At 44.5% G+C, this 22,177-nt stretch overlaps 2 protein-coding genes and 1 pseudogene across 4 annotated transcripts in view; 2 read left to right on the forward strand and 1 right to left on the reverse strand.

Moving 5' to 3' along the window:
- The window catches only part of TEC (tec protein tyrosine kinase), an 89,610-nt gene extending 86,810 nt beyond the window's left edge, over nt 1-2,800 (forward strand). For all 3 annotated transcript variants that reach the window (XM_032852192.1, XM_032852202.1, XM_032852218.1), the window contains 3 exons: nt 610-728; nt 812-969; nt 2,147-2,800. In XM_032852192.1, coding sequence (XP_032708083.1) covers nt 610-728; nt 812-969; nt 2,147-2,230 — 361 coding nt within the window. In that variant the 3' untranslated portion in view covers nt 2,231-2,800. The remainder of the gene's footprint in view (nt 1-609; nt 729-811; nt 970-2,146) is intronic.
- A 2,268-nt stretch (nt 2,801-5,068) lies between these two features.
- The window catches only part of TXK (TXK tyrosine kinase), a 59,387-nt gene continuing 42,278 nt past the window's right edge, over nt 5,069-22,177 (forward strand). The window contains exon 1 of the mRNA XM_032852232.1: nt 5,069-5,253. Coding sequence (XP_032708123.1) covers nt 5,166-5,253 — 88 coding nt within the window. The 5' untranslated portion in view covers nt 5,069-5,165. The remainder of the gene's footprint in view (nt 5,254-22,177) is intronic.
- LOC116871298 lies at nt 14,851-22,010 on the reverse strand (annotated as a pseudogene).

Genomic DNA, 22,177 nt, shown 5'->3' on the forward strand with positions numbered 1-22,177 from the left:
TGTCCTTCCAGAAGGACGTAAGTATGTGTGCATAGCAAAAATTACAGAGTATCGTTCTGAGTGTGTGTGTGTGTGTGTGTGAGGGAGGGATGTCATGGTATATAAATCCATACTCCTCCATTTACATCTGTCATTTTGCAATTTGCTTTTTTCACTTGCTGTGGGTTTAAATTGTACCCCGTGGACTCGTGGGGGCCACGAGCGCATGTGCCTCCAAATGCTCTGCACCACTTCCTTTAGAGCAGCTCTGCTTTAGATGTTTTACGTGTGGGGCCTTTGGGTTACATTTTGTTTAAAGAACAGAATTGCTTACCAAAAAAAAAAACCTTCGCCAACTCTTTTATTGTGTCCTGCCTCTATTGCCTCATAAAAAAGAAAAACACACAGAAAAACGGAAGTGCAGCTACGAATGTTACCATGTATCCCTCTCAAGCTGAGAGGAAGATGGAAATCACCAGGCGTGGCCACGGAGGCAAACATTTAGCTTCAACCGGATGCTCGTTGGACTTCAGTCAACTGTGTTTTTGATTCTAAGAGGGGGGGGAAGAAAGGTAAAGAACATGTAGATCATAACCCAGAGGTGTAAACCTGTGGCGTGTCTTCCTTTAGGTATGTTCTGGACGATCAATACACAAGTTCTTCTGGTGCGAAATTTCCAGTGAAGTGGTGTCCACCTGAGGTGTTTAACTACAGTCGCTTTAGTAGCAAATCGGATGTCTGGTCATTTGGTAAGAACACGGTCCATTTTCCCCCAGCTCTAATCTGAACTGGAAGTGGATGCATCCTTTGGTGATCCTTTATCCTTTTCTAGGTGTTTTAATGTGGGAAATATTCACTGAAGGCAAAATGCCTTTCGAGAAAAACACCAACTACGAAGTGGTAACCATGGTTACGCGGGGCCACCGACTCTACAGGCCGAAGCTGGCATCCAAACATGTGTACGAGGTGATGCTGAGATGTTGGCAGGAGGTAAAAAAAAAAAAAATGTTGTGCTTTCCTTCTGAATCTTGAAAATACTTAGGGATCTGGGCTTGGTGGATTAATCGTGCCTGGTCTCTACAGCCTAGGGAGTTAGTGCATGTGTTACATGATTTCAAACTAGGTAGAACACCAGCCCTCTCAAGTCAGTTCCAAATAACGGGAAGAAAAAGGTGAAGAAGTGGAAAATGATAATAATTGGGATCATAAATTCAGGCTGCCATCCCACTCCCAAGCGGAAATCCTGTCACGGTTGCCTGAGTCCGGGATGCGGGGAATGCGTCCTGAGAAGCAGCTCTTCTCTCACTGGACTACTTGTAGTGTTGAATTATTATGCTTTCACCAGAGGGGGTTTCTTTGACCAAACCTCAACTTCCCCCAGATCTCTTGACTCACAGTCTTTGGATGTTTTCCTTCCCAGTGTATTGAAATGTCACCTTGTAGAAAAGATGAGACGCATAATAATTTTTGAAAGATAATAATATTAGCTCACGTGTATTATGTGATAGGCACTGTACTAAGTGCTTTAGATATACTTCTCAAAACAACCTTTAGAGGTGCAGAGATTTTTACTATAACCACTTTGTGGATGAGGAGACCAGGGCTCCTGAAGTTGGCACTTGCCCAAGGCCATGTTGCTACAGAGAACCAGAGCCCATGCTCTTGGTCTCTTGCTGTAATGTCTCCAAAGGAACACAGATTGGGGTGGGAGAGGCCTGGGCAGGAAGTGTTGCTGGGGGTGGGAGAGGACAGCGTGAGAAAGGCAAGGCGGTGGTAATGAGTGTGGTGTGCGTACAGAAGGGTAGAGATTGGTCTAATGGAGCAGAGAGCCCACATGAGGGTTTTGTGGGAAATGAGATAGAGTAGCAAGAGGATGGGAGAGGGCAGGTTATAGAGGGCACTGCAAATTAGCAAGACTTGATTTTGCAGGCAATAAAGAGCCCTGCTAGATTCTTGAATGGAGACACAAAAGGAATGTTATGGAAGGGTGTGTCCACCAACAGTACATGTAGGTGAGGATAGACCCATTTGGAGACACCTGAGTATTCAAGTACCAAAACAAGGAGTGCCTTGCACTTGTGTGCTATGTTATGTGAATTTGAATGTGAGAAATTATTTTGGGGTTGGATTCTGGAACCCACAGCTTCTCTTTGATGTTTAATTGTAGAAACCAGAGGGAAGGCCTTCCTTTGAAGATTTGCTGCGTACAATAGATGAACTAGTCGAGTATGAAGAAACTTCTGGAAGATGAGTGGTGTTTTGACCCATGGCTTCCAGATTCCAAAGCATGAGGAAGAAATGGCACTTTGTGGCTAACTTCTAATTTATTTAGCACTTGGACATGTAGACAGTTTTACTTACAAAGTGGAAAAACCTAAAGCGTTTGCATCTAGACCAGTCCTAGCTCTGGGACTGAATCTTTTAGGTTATGGAAATGTTGCCTGAGAGATGGTGATTAAAAACACTCACTTTTTTCCATCCCACAAATATTTGAGTGCCCACCACGTGCTAGATACGATGCCCAGACCCCAAGGTTTTCCCATTTTAGGGGTGTATGTGAGGCCATGTTGGCTGATGTCCGTGGAAGGTCAGGATATTTGGGAAGGGAAAGGGAATTAGAGCCTTTTTCCTGCAACCTTTCTCTTTCCTTTGGCTTCTACAGAAATCTGGGCCTGAGGTATTGTCTAGAATGTGGGTTCTGGAAGAATCAGAAACCCATCTTGGATAAGTACCCCTCTTCTGTTTTGAAAACATCTGTTTTCAAGACTGCCATTAGTATTACATTAAAAAATATTTGTATGCTGTATATATTGTAAATATATATAATATATAAAGATATATATTTATAAGAAACGTGTTGTCTTTTATTTAAAAATTTTAATTCAGTAACGTATGGACTTACCTTTTTAGGACTAGGGACTATGCCTTGCAGCTGTCAGTTTCTCCTCCCCTGGAGATCAAATATTCCTTACTGAAGAGAAGAAAGTCTGTACCTTTCTACCATTAATGCCTCCTCCCCACATAGGCAGGCATGTTTGGGAGTGCCTGTCTAATTTAAACCCCCAACCAGGCCTATGTTTGGGTGGAGTGACCCTGCCCATGTTATCTGTCACTAATTGGAGTTAGGTAAAAATGGAACTGGGGCAGGGCGCCTGGGTGCCTCAGTCGGTTATAAGCGTTCACTTTCGGCTCAGGTCATAATCCCAGGGTGCTGGGATCGAGTCCCGCATCATGCTTCCTACCCAGGAGGGTGTCTACCTCTCCTTCTCTGTCTGCTTCTCCCCCCACTCATACTTTCCTATCTCTTGCTCTCAAATAAATAAATACATAAATAAAGATTGAACTAGGAGGCATTAATGACTTTCTATATCTTCAGAATCTGCCCCAAGACACAGATGCTATGAGTGGGGGTGCTGGGCTCTGGGGCAGATTGGTGAGGTGACATTCACGACACAGCCCACCCCCACTGCAAGCAAGACCCAGGGGCAAGCGCAAATTCTGGCAGAGACCAGGACAAATGGAGAGCCTGGTGTGTAGAGCTGTCTCCAGATGGTGTTCGGGAGATCTGGTTGGACTTGGGTTCTGGATCTGTGAGATTGTCTGGAAGAGCCTCATGGTAGACCCTATGTTCAAGTTTATTTGAGTGCGTTTCTGACTGTTCTGACAATCTCTGACCAAGACACCAGCTGAGCTGGAAACTTCATTTTCTCATGAGCCCAGAAGAAACAGTCTCTGTTATCAATATGACAGGCCATGTATTGCTGCACACCTTTTTTTGTTTTTGGAGTTTTGTGTTTTGATATTATGAGGGTAGAAAGCTGAGGCACATACAACACAGTGCCTTTCTGTAGGAGTTTCAGCTGCTCTGGGCACTACCATGGTGTCCCCCGGGCCACAGGTGCCGTGGGAACACAGAGCCGTCCAGCTGGCTGCCCTGAGCGGTGCCTCCCTAGGACCCTGGAGAAGCATCTCTTTCCTTCTAGTCTGTCCATCCACGGAAAGCTATCTTCTATCCTTCCTTCTCCTCCTTATAATGGAAAAAAAAAAAACCAAAACCCACCTTGAGTCTCGTCACAATCTGTTTGCCACCTTCCTCCTCATCTTCCTGTTTAACCGTACCCCCATCTTACACACCAGCTTTTAACCGAACTGTAGCTCATTCAAGGAGTTGGTCATACTCGTCATACTTGAGTGTGAGTGCTGTCGATTATATCTTTCTCCTTCACCTTGACTCCTCCCACACCCCCCTGTCCTGTCCCATACTTCCCTTTTCACCTGGAGCAGCTGTATTCAAAGTGCTGGGTGGTACTGAAGAAAAGTGAGAACGAAGTATAGTTCTTGTACTCATCGTTGCACATACTTTTTGATGTGGAGAACACAATGGATGCTCCCTGGCAACATTTGGGAACATCTCCTTCAAAAAAATCTTTACATTTTTCACCAAAACGTAGCAGAAAGCTTTGTATAAAAGCACAAGGAAGGCAAAAAGTGAAGTAAAAATAGATGAATCCACCCAGAACGCTTAAAGAGATCTTAATCTATAAAGCAGGAAATAGGAAGGGCAATGTGCACATGCTATGTGCTCATTAGAATTGTTCCCTTTAGTTTTAATTTTTGGTTATATTTTCCAAAGGGATGATGTGAAACTCCTAAGTACATTTTTAAAAAAATCTATGTTGCTTTTGTATTTCTCAGCCGGGGCTCAGTCACCTTTGAGGTATATTATCGAATTGGCTTTCTATCCCCACAGAAAAAAAAAAAAATGAAGTTTTATAATATGGTCCTTGAAGTGTCAGTCCTGAGTGGGAGGACAGAACATTCTAAACTTTATGCTCCAACACCTAGAATCGAATTCTGCTTCTACCACTGTGTCCCTCGTCCTATCTGCGGATCGGTTTCCTTCTCTGTCCAGAGAGGGCAGTTTGATTAAATGATTTTTGAGGTCTCTTGCATGAAAATTTTGTGACTTCTTGAAAATGGTGTTTGCTGGAGTCACCCACACAGTTTGGAATGAGGAACCAAGGGCAGCCGCCTTCAGAGATCTGGATGGAGATTACTGAGCTTGCTTATATAGGCCATTGGGTTGTCATTCACACACTTCTCTGAGGTTTTTAGAACAGGAAAATAGGTGGGGTTAACTCTGCTCGTGAGAAACACCTCGGGCGAGCTATGATTTCAGTTAAAAGATGTGTTTTTGTGACTGGAGCGTCGCTGAAGAACTGAAGGCTCTTTGGTGTGCTCCCTGCAGAGTCACAGCCATGATTCTTTCCACCTGTAAGTAAGATGGCTTCATCCTTCCTCTCCAGGGATGGTTTGGGGCATGTTTCTTAACTCTTGAACGCCAGAGGATGGCACGATGCTTGTGAAACTTTCAGGAGAGTTTCCCCAGGTGTTGTGATGGGGTTTTGTGTGTTATTCAAACCACCATTGTAGTGATGTAATGTTGGCAAATGCTCAGTGTGGAGAAGGCAAAGGAAACAAAACAGTGTCCTTAATTCTATGTGTGTGCATGGAAATGCAGTTTGAAAAGTGTTTGTTTGTAGGGCCATATGGAATGTGAAGAGATCCTAACTGAAGGCTGGGAGACCCAAGTTTCAGCTTCTGGATTTGCTTGGTGGTTAACCTTTGGCCACTTCTTGTGTCAGGTCCTTATCTATAAAATGGTACCCTGTCTCTGCTCACCTGCCAGCAAGATAGCATAAACACTAGCTAAAAATGACACGTCCTTCATGATCTTAATTTTGGAGTTGCTCTGGAACACTGTTAAGGTCCACGTACAACTTTGAAAATGCTTATTAAGTCAGCTCTATGAGGGCCTTATACACAAAATATCGTTAAAACGCAAGGAAGGAAAATATTGTCTTTGAATTTAATTCCGGATGACTAGAGGACCCACTTTTAGCAAAGCCCAGTCATATCAGATTAAAGCCATCAAAGATGAGCTAACAAAGATTTTTGCATTTCTGATTTTTCAGTGGCAAAAGGAAACACTGGTGGCAATTTTTCAATGTCACCTGCTTAAGCCATATCACCTCCCAGGACCCAATGCTTGATGGTAGAATCTGTAAAAAATAAACCAGGCTATTCCAGTTGTACTGACCTGAATATAATTTACAGTCTTGATCCCCTCATAGACGAAATGGGGCTGCCTGTTATCAGAAATACAGATTTAACCTGAGCCCAAGCAGAAAGAGCTAAGAAGCAACATTTTGTGTCTCCCACCACCCCCTGATGGTAGAACGAAGGTGAGCGGCGACTTAATAACCTTTTTATTAAAAGCTGTGTGAGCATCTGTACCTCATTTCTCCTGAGATTAGGACCAGAGAAAAGACTGTAAATTTTAACAGGAAAGATTTGGTTATATATAAAATAAATAACGACGAGGGTTGAGACAGGATTAGTTTGCCCAAGGGATTAGATGAGAGACTCCCTCTCAGTGGGGCTATTGTGAGGGTCCTTCTGGCTGGCCTGGAAGGGCATGGATTTGATGAACATTCACCATCTCTTCCAGCTTCTGGTAATTTGTTCCATGTAACTATCCCCTGTTTATTTCTGCCGTAAACCCCCCGTAGACATGGCTCTATTTGCTTCTGGGTAAAACACTTGTGTTTACCGTTGATGAAAGAAAACCAAGAGATGCCTCCAGGTGTATTCCTGCTCATCAAAAAGTGTCTGTATGTGTTTGCCAAGCCAGAGTAATTTGCCAAGTATGTTTGTTGTTTTAAGAGCTGTCACAGAAGTCTCGCCTGATAGGCTCCTGTAGCGGGAGGAGAGCATGGAGAAGGTGAGATATTGGTCGGACTGCGTGGTGGGGAGAGCCTGAGTGAGGTATTAGAGTGCTGCTCCCGTGAAGTTTAATTTGTGAAACATCACTGGGTATGGTCAAGATTCCTTAACTGTGGTCCTGAGGACAGACCCAGCCCAGTAGAGTTATTTAGAGGACAAAGCCCAGGGAGAACTAGGAGTTTGAGAAACTCACCTCTTCTTTCCCCTCCACCTCATTTTTACCTGATTTCTCTGCCTTTCTTTTCTTCCCAATTTATGAAGTAGAAGGGGGAAAAAATGATGTATATGAATGATTCTTAAATCTTAGTGTGCCTGAAGCATGGATGGGATACTGACAAAAATGGTCGATTTCCAGACTCCTCTCCATAGTTAGATCTGAGGGTCAGGTATGCACACCTGATCACATGGCCTTTCTAGGGCCCCTATTTTTGAAAACCCCTCTCATTCCTTGTATTTGATTTCTACACCAACCCTACTAAGTTACTATTTCTGTCTTTACTATTTTTTTTAAGATTTTTTTTTTATTTATTTGACAGAAATCACAAGTAGGCAGAGAAGCAGGCAGAGAGAGAGAGAGAGAGAGAGAGGAGGAGGAAGCAGGTTCTCTGCTGAGCAGAGAGACCGACGTGGGGCTCGATCCCAGGACCCTGGGATCATGACCTGAGCCGAAGGCAGAGGCTTAACCCACTGAGCCACCCAGATGCCCCTTTACTATTATTATTAATATGAAGATCAAGAGGGCAGCTGCATAGCGACCTCTATGATGGGCCCCACTGGTGTCCGCCTCCCGGTGTTTACCCCCTTGTGCAATCCCTCTCCTTGGGTCTGATTCGGACCTAGTAACTCACTTCTCATGAATAGAAGGTGATAAAAGTGGTAGAGTGTCTTCTCCGAGGTGAGGTTGTCTAAGGACGGTGGCTTCTGACTTCGTGCTCCTGGGCTGGGTCTTGGGTTACCAGCTGCCATGCCGTGAGCGTTCTCGGTGGCCTGTGGAGGATCCCCGTCATGAGGAATGAATGTTGGCACCATGGCTTGCCAACAGCCATGAAAGCGAACGTGGAAGTGGATCGACTCAGCTTGACTCCAGTTTCATGAGCTTCGTGAATTTCTCCACCTTTAACTCTAAGCACCCAGCTAAGCCATGCCTGGGCTCCTGACCCACAGAAACGGTGAGATAATAATAACTTGTTTCCAACAACAGATGATGAATTCGGCGGCCAAAGCAGGAAGAACCGTTGGACCAAAATCAAACATGGCCACTTCTACCATTATTTTGCCTCCTGTTGGAGTTGTTCCCCTTGATCAAAAATAGAGAATTTCCTCATGTTACCATGAACACAAGCAGAGCTGTCTTTTGTTTTTAAATAACTTTGATCCCCCTGTTACTGCCTAAAGTCTGTCGTAATAATGATAAGGGTAACGACCAGGGGGTGACGACGTCTGTGAGTTTCCCTGTCTCCCAGCTGAGATTCCCCTGCTGTTCCTCTGTGAAGCCCACTGGCCAGCGCCATCTGTGCACTTCTTGCCACTGAGGGTCAGTGGACTCAGCTTCCGGCACAAGCGCCAACCCCGTCAGCAGTTCCTGTGGCTGAGCACTTCATATCACGAGTTGGCTCCATGTCTTGGGTGTGATATTTGTGAACTTGTCACGAATTCGGAGGTCACAGACATCAGTCTTCTAGAAAATTCTGCCCTGAGACCTGGGGGCAGAACGGGTCTGCAAGACACCCAGTCTGCCTCACATCAGCTCATTCCTGGGGGAAAAATCAATCTTCTTACACAGAGCAAGCAAGGGCTTCAAGATGCAGGAATATTTGGTGCCTGGGGGGGTGCCCTGGCCAAGGCTGGGATCAGATGTGCGGCCTTCAGAGAGGCTCTGCCCTCCCTCACAGCATCCTTTACTCCCTGGACACCATCTCCCCTGCTGCCCAGAACCCCACCCAGCTTCTGATGCTTCTAGAGTCTCCTCACTCCTTCCCCACACCCACTGCCCCTTCAGGCCCCAGCCTGGCCAAGTACCACCAAATGTATCAGTTGACTGTCCCAGGAGCTGGGAACTTGTGTTCTGTTAGTGACCCATGGATCCCCTAGAAGTAGCTCTTCCTCTTACTTTAAGGTAAGACTCAAGATGATGTCAAAAACAGTTTGGGGTTTGACATAGGGTTAACTTCTTTTGTCAATACAAGCGAAAAGACTAACCTCTCTGGTGACTATCCTCTCTTAGAAGCAGGTACATTTTAAAATCAAAAGGAAACACCCTGGAGTGTGCTTCTAGAATTCCTCTTAGAAGGAGAGTCTTTTTAATATCAAGGGGAAGTGTATACACAAGGCAAGGATAATTTAATAGCTCAAAAATATAGAGGGCATACACTCAGAAAAAAGGATAGCTTTCTAAATTGAATAAACATTTCTTTGAAAAACTCAGTGTCTTACTTCTTCCCTCCCTCCTTCCTTCCCGTCCTCCCTCCTGTCTATCCTTCCTTCTTCCTTCTCTCTTTCCTCCCTCCTCACCCCACTGCTGTGGATTCTTGGTTCAGCGAAACTTTTCTGAAACCTGATCAGAGGTAGAATTTCACGCTAAAGGAATGCTAGCTGTGTGTCACCCTTCCCAGGTGACATTAGTTAAGTCAATTAAAATGTATTTGATTTTAAAAGGCCCTTAAGAAACAGATCTCCTGGGGGGGGATTTACGATCATCATGAGGAAGTTTCATCTTTCTGGGAATTTCTGGGAACAACGGCACCTAGCTTACAGTGAACATCGAATCAGTCACTCAGAGCCATTTCCCCAAAGCCACAGGCTTTCGTTTTCCTCCATGCCCTTCAGCTGCAGACACAGCTGCCACCAGAATTCCTCACCTTAAAACCGCAGCCTGGAACGTGTGGGTTGAGCGACTCAGCTAGCGAGCCCCTCGGTTCAAGACAGCTCTCGAGACCGAGCCAGTTATTTAAGTTTTCAAATAAAAAGCAGCCGCCATCTGCCAGTGATGACCAAATTCAGAAGGAATAAATTTCACTTGAGGCTCTGATTCAGAATGAAACAGTGACGTCGGACATGCCAGGGGATGAAGGTGAGGTTATGCTGATGTAAACCTCAGAACACTAGAAACGGAGGGAAGGCCACCAACTTTGCTTCCCAGAGGGCTGGGGCCACAGCTTTGCACCCGACAGGTGTTTGGGAGCTGGGGGAGGCGACCTTGGAGCTGTTCTGAGAAATGGTGCTTCTCACATTTGCTCCCTTCCAGTGCCCCCTGGTGGAAGCCTGTTCCCCCACAGCCCCATTGTGGCCACCCACCCCCATCCGGAGGCACCAGGAGCATTGTGCAAGGGAGACTAGGGGGGAAGAAAGGATTCCCAGGAAGGAACACGAACCCCAGCTCAAAGGGGAGGTTGGACTGCCTTATCCATGAAAGATGTGTCATTCCTAAAGGTCACAGGGATTACACCAGGACGCGGTGCCCTTTTCCTGATTTGCCGGGACCTGGGATATAATTAAAGATACTTGCCGGGGGAATAAGAAGCAGGTGAAAAGATCAGCGCAGGCGTAAGCCTGGGAGAGGAAGCACCGGCTGGCTCCTTCCCGAGATAATCCTCAACCCTTCCAGCGGGCAAATAGTCATTGCCCATCTCTGGGGCATTTTAGTCTCTCTGGCAGGGGCCTTTGATATGCACGAGCTTCTGCCTAAACCGGGAATTTTCCAAAGGCACAAACGAGTTTTCTCTCGGCAGGTTAATTTCTCTGCAAAGCATGGCTTCTAGAATCCCAGGTTGCATATGGAAGTGACTCTCCATTTGTTCACTGACCTCGAAAACCTGGGTGAAGCTGTGAATCGAAAACGACCACAGATCCAATAATCACGGATATCTGCTTCGGAGGGAATCGAAATTTCAGTCTATAAACAAAGATGCCTAGTGGCTTGGAAAGTCATGCCAAATGAGGGAACACCAGGGAACTAATCGGCGTTCACACACACACACACACACACACACACACACACACATTTTTTTTTTTTTTCATTTACTGAACAATTATTTCTTGGGCAGCAACTTGCTGAGCAGAAGGGATGGAATCGTGAACAAGGCAGAGGTTGGCCTTCCCGCCCACAGCTGCTCCTGGTCTTCCGGGGAGAAGAAAAACCTTCTCATACTTAAATCGGTGGCAGCATAGGTCTGTGCCTTTGCTACTGAATCAGGAAAAATAAGTATTTTTGAAAACACTGATTCCGAAATCGTAGACTGCAGAAGGGAGCAGAGGTCACCCTGGGGATATTTTGGGGTTTATAATCTACTCATCGGGCTTGTAGTCCTACAGGTGAGTAGGGGAAGGCCTTTTCCTAGTGCCTAGATATCTTTCCCACCTGCTGAGTGATACCAGCAATTCCTTCTGGAAGGTTCTGTGTATTTAAATTTAAGGTATTGTGATAGGTAAGTTTATGGGACACCTTGGCTGAGTCATGTTGCCCAGCTGTTTGATCAACATAATTCTGGATGTTTCTGTGAAAGGGTTTGGGGGATGAGGATTTAAATCAAGGTTTAAATCAGTGGTCTTTGAGTGAACAGATTACTCTTCACAATGTCGGTGGGCTTTGCCCAATCAGTTGAAGGCCTTAAGAGAATAGAGTCTGACCTCACCTGAGCGAGAAGAATTCCACCAGCAGCCTGCCTTTGGACCTGAACACAACTCTTCCCTGAGTCTCCATCCTGCCAGCCCACCCCATTAGATTTTGGACCTGCCAGTTCCCACAGTCTTATGAACCAATTCCTTAAAATCAATCTCTCTCTTCACCTCAAGATAGGGGTCATGCTTATAAACATGAAAATGCCTTCCAAAGAAGGACTACAGTGTAACATGTTTCCTACTGTATCTGTTTATGATATCATTGATACCTTACCAACAGTAAGTTTCAGAGCCTCTCCTGAGAACTGTTTGGGTGGTAGGGAGAGAGAGAGCCCTTGAGAGTCCTGAACGGTGGGAAGGAACATCTGCCTTTGAGTCAAGGGTAGAGAGTTGGCTCAGGACAAGGGAGTTGGGAGCTAAGAATCAGCTTTGGCTTGCTTGGCCTTATTCCGTTGTTTTGTCTTCAGAGGGAGAATCACATCTACTTACATCTGTTTACCTTCAAACATAGCCTGTGAGCACCTAACTGAGTTCTAGGGAACTGGCTGAGGGAACAGGTTGGGAATTAAATCAGTAATCTCTATGATTTGGGTGCCTCAGCTCTGCTGTCTTATTTAATTTTCTCATCCATAAGGATAGTCTTGTTCTGCTCCCAGACTCTGAGCCAAAGTCTCCGGGCTTGAATTCCAACTCAGCGGCTTTTTAATTCTGTGACAAATTACTGAACTTCTCCTTCTCTTAGCATTTTTACTCTGTAAAATGGGGTAATAACAGGACCAATTTCAATGTTTAGGGAGTAACTTAGTATAAAATGTAGTGAGATCTTAGTGTAGTGCCTGCTTACAGTAAGGCCTATGTTGGGGAACTGTCTTTCCTAGAAGGTAGGTTTCATTCCTATATTTTCCAGATAAGACTGCTGAGTGATTGGCCAGAATCACATTGTTGCTGCAAGAAAATGGAGCCATAAAATTAACAAGTCAGGAAACGACAGATGTTGACAGGGATGTGGAGAAAGGGGAACCCTCCTGCACTGTTGGTGGGAATGCAAGCTGGTGCAGCCACTCTGGAAAACAGCATGGAGATTCTTCAAAAAGTTAAAAATAGAGCTACCGTATGACCCAGCAATCGCACTACTGGGTATTTACCCTAAAGATACAAATGTAGTGATCCGAAGGGGCATGCGCACCCGAATGTTTATAGCAGCAACGTCCACAATATCCAAACTATGGAAAGAATCTAGATGTCCACCAACGGATGAATGGATAAGAAGATGTGGTATATATACAATGGAATACTATGCAGCCATCAACCGCCCCCCTCGAAATCTTGCCATTTGCAATGACGTGGATGGAACTAGAGGGTGTTATGCTAAACAAAATAAGTCAATCAGTGAAAGACAATTATCATATGATCTCCCTGATATGAGGAATTTGAGAGGCAATGTGGTGGGTGATTGGCAGTAGGGAGGGAAAAAATGAAACAAGATGGGATCGGGAGGGAGACAAATCATCAGAGATTCTTAATCTCAGGAAACAAACTGAGGGTTGCTGGGGGTGGGGGAGAAGGATAGGGTGGCTGGGTGATGGACACTGGGGAGGGTATGTGCTACGGTGAGTGCTGTGAATTGTATAAGACTGATGATTCACAGACCTGTACCCTGGGGCAAATAATACATTATATGTTAAAAAAAAAAAAGTTAAAAGAAAAGAAGAGAAGAGAAGAGAAAAGAAAAGAAAAAAAAGAAAATGGAGCCATGATTTGACTGCAAGTTGGTCTGACACCAAAACCCACTCACCCTCATGTGCTGTCCTAATACGGAAAAAAGTCCTCGAACACCAGAGAGGGTTTCACTCTTTCATCTAGCATCTCAGGGGCTGGTGCTTGGTTTTGGATAAGTTACTTCTTTATTTAATGTCTCTGGGACAGCGGGTTAGCTTATGACATGTAAGTACTAGCCAAAGCTCCGGAAGCCATTCTTGTCAACTTCGCTGTTCTACTTAGTCAAAAGGTTGTGGTCAGCCCTGCTTGTTCTGTGGCCAGCCTCGTGTTGTGCGATGTCCTGTGGTAGAATGAGCTACTGAAGAGTAGAGCCCAGGTGGGGTGTGGTGGTGTGGGGGTATGGGTGAGGCTGACTTATTAAGTTCTCTGTGTGCCCGGCAGCCGTGCTGGGGGCTCTGGGAAGCACCTATATGGAGGAGCTAACAGTGTGGTTCAGTGGTTCTCAAAATCAAGGGATTTCTGTGTGCCGCTCTTCCTCCCCCACCCCAACCCCGGGACATTTGACAATGCCTGGGAGTTTTTTGGTTTTCATGACTGGGAAGAGGAGGTGGATGTGAAAGGAGGGACGGGTTGCTGCTGATTGATTCTTGGTCATAAAGGTGCTGCTGAAGAAACTGTAGGGCACAGGACAGCATCCCCCAACTCCCCAAGAATCATCTAATCTAAAAAGTCAACTGTGGGGTGACCGAGAAACCCTGTGAGAGATGGAGCCTACGCAAAGATGGACCTTGAGATGGCCGTCTAACGTGGTGCCCAATTACGAGCCACAGCACAGGACAGATCACTTGTGCTCTGGAAGCCCGGAGGACCATTAGATGGGAGTGGACTGCAGTGGAAGTCTTTTTCAAGCTGGAGGCAGGAGTGCTGGGGAGGACTGTGAGAGCAGAGCAAGGGGAGGAAGCTGGTGTATGAGCAGCGGTGAACGTGGAGAGTTGGGAGTGGAGTTGGCCAGGTTATGGAAGGCGATGAACGTAAGGGAGGGTATCCTCTTGATGCTCTATGTAGTTGAGAGTCTTTTCAGGAGCTGAGGAAGGAGAGCAGTTGGCTGAAACAGACTTTCAGGGAAATGGACTTAGAGGATGGATTGAAGGAGGGGACGCTCAGGGGCAGGGCTCAGAGGCTGGGACTTCGGCCAGTTCATTCAGTCACTGAGCGATACTGTGCCCAGAGGTTGAGAGTAGAGACTCCGGAGTCGGGCTGCCTGGGTCCGATCCTGGCTGTTCACTTAATAGCTCTTTGACTCTCAACAAGGAGACTCCCCTCTGTGGCCAGATTCTTCCTCTGTACAGCAGCACCTATTTAACCCAGGGTTAAGTGAGGAGTCAATGAGTTACCGCAGAAACGCAGATGTGGGCTGATGAGGGCTTGGATGAGATTGGTAGCAGGGGAGAGAAGGAAAGAGCCAAACAATTTCAACAGACTCATGGCAGATGGGATACAAGGGACGGGGCTCAGGCAGAATCCTTTCTGTGGTGGAATCATACTCAGACATGGGAAGATTAGAAAGGGGATCCAATATAGGCTGTTTTTTTGTTTTGTTTTCTTATGAATATGGTATTTATTTGTCCTCCTTCTGTCAAATCCTGAGCCAACCACTTTCCCCGGGCTGCCCGGGGAATATGGGAAAAGGAACACACAGGGCAAATAAGACACAGGAGAAAGACCTACGGGAAGGTGAAGAAGGTTCCATCACATGGTGAAGGGAGTGAGAAAGGCCACCATCAGGCAAAGGAGACCCATGGCCACCGAGTGGGCAGAGCCCAGAATGGCGTAGGAGAAGAGCTGTTGCTTCAGAGAGGGGTTCCTGGCATAATCAAAATGAGACTCCCGAACACAGCCCCAATTCTAGCCCCACAGCCAGCCACTCCTACCATGACGGCCCCAGCCCTGATGCACCTGACTGCTGTGTCCATGTCCCTTGTAATGGCGCTGGTTCAGAAGCCGGGTCTGGGAATAAGGGAGTTTGGGGGGCGGGGTGCTGCCAAGCTGCTGAGACTCTCATCTGTCAGCGTCTCTGGTGGTTTTAGCACCGCCGCAGACAGTGATCGGCTCAACAGCTGAGAGGTGCTCTTGACCAAGAAGAGGGTAGAGAGGAACTTTACACAGGTGCACAATTTCAGGGGATGAAGGGTTGTGGCAGGAGAGCTGCCCCCAGTGCAGAGAGGACAGAGAGGGGCACGGGGAGGGTTAGGATAGTTTTCTTATTGGGGCTCATGAGGAAGATGAAAATTACAGTTGGGCAAAAGGTAAGTCAGTGGCTGAATTAGAGAAATAAAAAATCTTTTGCAACTATTCCTAAAAGTCACATACATGTAAAAAGTTCTTAGTCCTGGAATGGGTCCTTAACTATCTAACCACAGGTCTACCTGATTTTCTGGGGCGTTTCCTCTTTTTAATCTATAAACTTCAGTTTTGAAATATTTCAAGCATTGGGGAAAATATAGAGAATAACATAACCTGCTTGTGATTATTCAAGGAGTAGAGTGGGTGTTCTGAAAAGGTTATCATTTGATGCTTCTTCAAACTAATTTCTTCATGTGTCCATTCACTCAACAAATGTTTGTAGGATGCATATTAAATACTAACAACTTCTAGAGCCTCTTGAGATATAACTGAACAAAATAGACAAAGATCCCTGTTTACATTCCAGTAGAGGAGACAGACGGTAAAAAAATAAAATAAAATAAAAAAATAAATCGATCACATAGTATGCTAGAAGGTAAAAAATGCCATCAAGAAAGAAAGGAAGAGGGACGCCTGGGTGGCTCAGTGGGTTAAGCCTCTGCCTTCGGCTCAGGTCATGATCTCAGGGTCCTGGGATGGAGCCCCCGCATCGGGCTCTCTGCTCAGCAGGGAGCCTGCCTCCCCCCTCTCTCTCTGCCTGCCTCTCTGCCTACTCGTGATTTCTGTCAAATAAATAGATAAAATCTTAAAAAAAAAAAGAAAGAAAGAAAGAGAAAGGAAGGAAGGAACGAAAGAAAAGAAAGAAAAAAGAAAGAGAGAGAGGAAGGAAGGAAGGAAGGAAGGAAGGAAGGAAGGAGGAAGGGAAGGAAGGAAGAAAGAGAGAGAAAGAAAGAAGATAAAATGAGCAAAGTAAAGAATATCCAAGTCGGGGAGTCAGGGAGCACGGGGTGGCAGCAGTCATCAATCAAGGCACTCTTCATTTAGAAGGTAAGATTGGAGCAAAGACTTGAAGGAGTGGCAGGAGTTAAGAAAATTGGTTGGTAATTCTATTTTTAATTTTTTTGAGGAGCCTCCAGGCTGTTTGCCACAGCAGCTGCACCAACTCACATTCCCACCAACAGCACACGAAGGTTCCCTTTTCTCCACATCCTCAATAATACTTATTATTTCTTATCTTTTTGATAACAGCCATCCTGACGGATGTGATGTGGTATCTGTAGTTTTGATCTGTAGTTTTGATCACTTCCCTGATGGTCAGTGATGTTGAGAGCCTCTTTTAATGTGTCTCTGGAAAAATGCCTATTAGATCCTCTGCCGGTTTTTAAATCAGATTATGTGTGTGTGTGGGGGGGGATTTGGTGTCAAGTGATACAAGTTCTTTATACATTTTGAGTATGAACCCCTTATCCAATATATGATTTATAAATATGTTCTCCCCTTCAGTAGGTTGCCTTTTTATTTTGTTGGTGGTTTCCTTTGCCACGCAAAAGCTTTTTAGTTTGATGTAGTTTTCTTTTACCTTTTTTGGGTCCTTTCCTGATGACCCAGTAATTTCACTTCTGAGTATTTTTATTTCATTAAAAAATACTGAAGAAAACAAAACCACTGATTTGAAGAGATATACGCACCCCTATATTTACTGCAGCTTTATTTATAATAACCAAGATAAGGAAACAGCCCAAGTGTCTACTGTGGTGACTGGATACCCAGACTGGATATCCACTGTGTATCCAGATGACTGGATAAAGAAGCTGTGAGATATATATATATCTCAGAATATCACAGAAACAGACTCAGAAATACAGAGAACAAACTAGTAGTTGCCAGAAGAGAGAGAGGTAGGGGCATAGGCAAAATGGGTGAAGGGGATTATGAGGTACAAAGTTTCAGTTATAAAATAAGTAACTCACAGAGATGAAAGGTTCAGCATAGGGAGTACAGTCAGTAATACTGTCATAACACTGCATGGTGACAGTAACTGTCATAACACTGCATGGTGACAGTAACTGTCATAACACTGTATGGTGACAGGCGGTAACTACACTTACTGTGGTGAACATTACATAATGTATGTAATTGTTGAATCACTATGTTGAATACCTGAGATGAATATAATATTTTATGTTGACTATACTTCAATTTAAAAAATATTTTAAAAAGAGAAGATTGGCACCTGGAGAGGAGAGGGGTCTAGCTAAGACAAAAGCAAAGAAACTGCGGGGAGAGCAGGCCTGGTGTGCCTCAGGAGCAGTGAGGAGGACAGTGTGGGTGTGTGACACGAGCAAGGACACGTTGGACAGAAATGAGGGGCAATGGGAGGTCAGTTCACAGAGAGTTTTATAGGCTAGTGTGAGACATTCTGCTATAACTGTCAATGAAATGGGGAGTCTTTGTGGGATTTGGAAACAAGGAGCAACATGATCCAACTTAGGTTTTCCATTAATTATTCTGGCTGCTGCGCCAAAAAGAGACCATAGGGAGTTTAGGGTAGAAGTGGGAGGAAGTCAGCAGGCTGATGGTATAATCCAGATGAATGATGGTGGCTTAGACCATGGTAGTAACAGAAGGGTAGGAAAAGCAGTAAGATTGTGTGTGTGTGTGTGTGTGTGTGTGTGAGAGAGAGAAAGAGAGAGAGAGGAAAAGAGAGAGTTTTAAACCGTGGTGAAATATACATAACATAAAATTTACCATTTTAATTATCTGCAAGTGTATAGTCCAGTGGCATTAAGTACTTCTGAATTATCATACAACCATCCCCACTGTCCATCTCCAGACCATTTTCATTCCAAACTGAAACTCTTGAATACATTTTGAAGGCAGAATCAACATGCTTTCATACAGATTGGACTGGGGTGTGAGAGAAAGAGAAGAGTCAAAGACAACTCCAAGATCATTGACCTGAGCCACTGGAAAAATGATATCGCTACTGATGAAATGGAGAGGATGGATAGAGCAAATCTGGGGAGGAAGGAAGAGAAGGAGTTCAGATTTCTTCATGTGAACTGGAGGTGTCCACTAGACACCCAAGTGGAGAATTTGAGACTGCATTTGGGTATGCAAATCTGGAATGAACTGGAACTGGATAGAGGTATATATTTGGATGTCATCGTGTCATTGGCAGATAGATTGTTTTTAAGAAAAAGGAATGAGATAATCAAAGGAGTAAATGAGACAGAGAAGAGATCAAAAGCTTTGGAGCAGACTATTTAACCCCAGGCTGAGAGGGTGGGGAGGAAGAGAAGTAGCAAAGGAGACCAAGAAGAAAGAAAACCAAGAGAAGAGTGTTGAATGCTGCTGAGAGGTCAAGTAAGATGAGGACATCTAGTTAACCATGGGTTAAGGAGTGCGTAGGTCACTGGAGACCCTAGCAAGAGCAATTTGGGGGAAGTAGTAGGGACAAAAGCTTGACTGGAATGGGTTAAGAGAAAACGAGAGATGAACTGGAAGCAACAAGAAAAGATGAATCATTTCTAGATTTTACTCTAAATGGGGAGCAAAACTGATCAAGGAAATTATATCAAGAGTAGTTTCTTTTGTTTTTTTAATGGGGAAAGTAGCAGCATATTTGTATGATAATGACAATGATCCAGTGGAGAGGGGAATGGTGATACAAGAGAGGGAAGAAGTATTTTTAAAATTTTGAATTTGAATAACTCTACGTGATGCCACAGCATTTTTGTCACATTCTAAACCATAGTCTGACCCACTTCATTCATTTGTGTAACCTACATTTGACTTTGCATCTCTTGGCCTGGATAGATACAGATCTATATGGGGCTCTAAAACTACACTGGAGTCAATTGGCAAGAATGTAAACTCAGCCCAGTCCTGCTAAAGTAGACAGAGCCCCTAAGTGCTAATGCACCCTCTTTCTCAGAGTGTTTTGACCATTTATTCATGCAGATACTACCAGAAAATTGACAGAAGCTGTTGAAATCCTGAAACTTAATAATACACAATATAATGCAGATTTTGTGGGCTCAGTAATTTTATTTTAGTGTCCAGAAATCAACCTTGGCATGGTCCTTGGAAAATGGGTCATTTCTGGGTGCAGGCAAAAGATGAAAGAAAATTATTAAGTCAAGGGTGAGTGATAAAGCAGCAATGGGAGGAAAGATGAGTCTTTGCTGGGCTTAGACTGGAACTATGTCTCCATAGTGGAATGAGACATTTACCACTGGACCAATGTTTCTGTAACCCAAAGACTGAGTATGATAATGTCCAAGTCAGAGACAGGCAAATAACTAATGTATGAACTTAGGTTTGGAAGGTCAAATTCTGTGAAAGGAAAGGGAGCTGATATAGCCTTATTACTGTTTGAGTACCTTTTTTCTTATCTACGCTATTCCCCCTAGAAGGATGATCCATAGGGATCAAATATGGTGGCCAGCCTCCATGATGGCTAAGTGAGCCCAGCCTCTTGGTATTCATTCTTCTCCACCTTGCACTCTATCCTGGAAACATAATCTGTAGGGGTTGGATCAACATGCTTCCAGTCCTGGCTTCTGGTTGGATTACACTAATGGGGAGTCCTGGGAAGAAGTTATGATGAGGTTGCCTTGAGTTGGTTGTGTCTCTCAACAGCAGATCATTGCTCCTATCAAAGAGATTTTAGCTCTACTTATCTCTCTCTCACTTTCCTGGTCCTTTTGGACCTAGGGATGGTGTCACTTCTAGTACTGCTGGACCCAGTTTCCCTTACCTCCATCCACACCTTTGTAATTAGTCTCTTCGTGTGTGAACACTTTTAAAATTGTTCTAATTTAAATATGTCATGTTTCATATTGGAAACCTGACTAATACAGTAATTGGTATCAGAAGTGGCTCCAGCAAACAGAGTCAAAACTGGATCTGAGATTTATCTGGTCATATATTTAGAGGTCAAAGGAAGCCTTATTGCTGGGGGAAATAACTCAATTATAATTATTCAAATTATCCTTCTTGGCAGCCTGGAATGAAGGGCAAAATGCTAGCTATATGGAACTCCTATAAAGTCTCAAGATGGAAATCATAGCACAATCCCCTAGAATTAGATGTGATGCCTCGACACTGTGCTGATAATTATTTTTAACTTGAAAAGTAGCTGCTGGTTTGCTACTGATGAAGACCGAATGGTCAACCATGGATCATGAAATATTTATGTGATTCAAACCGCCTGTCTTAAATTGAGTGTTATCTGATTCAATGAACCGTAAAATTAGGCACGAATAGCAGTACTCCATCATAATATGGAAGCCGTATATTTGAAAGTAGGCCCCAGGAGATCCAGAAGGCTCAAGATAGCTTCAGGGGCAGGTGACTTATATTCACTAGTACCTGCTCTTTCTGCTTCTCCTTCAATTCACACAAGAGGCCTCAGGGGGAGTTCCTCAACAAGTCTCATGAATGGATAGATCTGAATCCTGAGTCCAGATGAATGGGAACTAAACAGCCATCGTGCTATAGCCGCATTCAGAGGTCTCCTGAAAGATGGTGCTGAAATGACATCCTCACAGAACTTCAAAAAGTTTGTTTCTACTTCATTAGGAAGATAGTCTGAGATATTGACCTACGATAACTAATGGGTGATGGCAAAAAAAAAAAAAAAAAAGTTGGTTTGCTAGTTGGGAACATGGAAGGTACAAGGTCAGGAGATTTGTAACAAGGTCTGGGGAGAGAATTATGGCTGAAACTCTTGGAATGGGGACAGAATGGAAAGATAAAATCAGAGGTCTACAAGATGATACATTCCATTAGCCTGTTTTCAGTTTTGTTTGTGCTTCTTCAATGGTTCTCTGAATACTCTTAACCATGGTGTTCCATGATTCAGAAGCAGCTGGCTTATAGGACAGAGGAATGGCCAGCTAAAAGCGCAGTTACTACTATGACGTCTGGGAGATAACATCTTGCAATGTTGGAGTGGTATCCTATAGGATGCAGTGAATGTCTTAAACAAGCAACAAGTGTAGAGCCAGGATGCATGAGTCGGGGAACTAAGGAGAGGTGTTTGGAGTGGCCCCTCTCACCATCTCATCTGATAACCCACTGCAATATTGTTGTTCGTTTTATCTGTGACCTTGGGGTTGGTGGGTTTGGAGAAGCATCCCTGTCTTAGAGAATACCAGAAGTTGAGACCCCCCCTCCGGCCATTTTGAGATTCCTTGTATCACTGAATTGATTGACACAGAAAGGGGTCAGTGTAGCTGGGATGAGTATCCTGATTCTCAGGATGAAACAGGATTAGTTCTTCATAGAGCGGACAAGGAGGACTTTGAAACTCACAGAATTTACCAGCTTTCTTTCCTAATATTCAAAATAGTCCTGGTCAATGGAAAACTATAACAACCCCATAAAAACAAGACCAACTAAGGACCCAAATCCCACAGGAATGAACATTTGGATTATTCCGTCACATAAAGCACCTTCTTTAGCCAAAGTGTTGGCAGAGGCAAAGGGGAACATGGACCAGATGGTGACAGAAGGCATCTGTGATCATTAGCTTAGGACTCAGGACAGCTGTAGATGGGGGATTGTAGCAACTCTGTTAATATGTTACTCTTCTTTTCTCCTTATTTTCTTCCTTGCCTTACTTAAAGGATCTTGATGTTTAACGTACTATGTTTCAGGTGGAAGTATGACTGCACTGACATCACCTGGTGACAACATGATGGTCGATGAAACTCCATTGCCTCCCCTGTTTTGGGGGCACAGAGTGGAGGCTGAGGGTAGACTGCACTGGGGGTCTTCTGTTTGTACCCTGCTTCCATTTTCCTGGGACTTGAGAGATGATGTCTAATTTAATCTTCTCAACAACCCTATACCAATAGTAGGTCTTCTCGATTACCCTCTTCCC

The sequence above is a fragment of the Lontra canadensis genome, unplaced genomic scaffold, assembly GCF_010015895.1.
Source record: "Lontra canadensis isolate GAN:19392208 unplaced genomic scaffold, GSC_riverotter_1.0 scaffold1, whole genome shotgun sequence".
NCBI lineage: Eukaryota > Metazoa > Chordata > Mammalia > Carnivora > Mustelidae > Lontra > Lontra canadensis.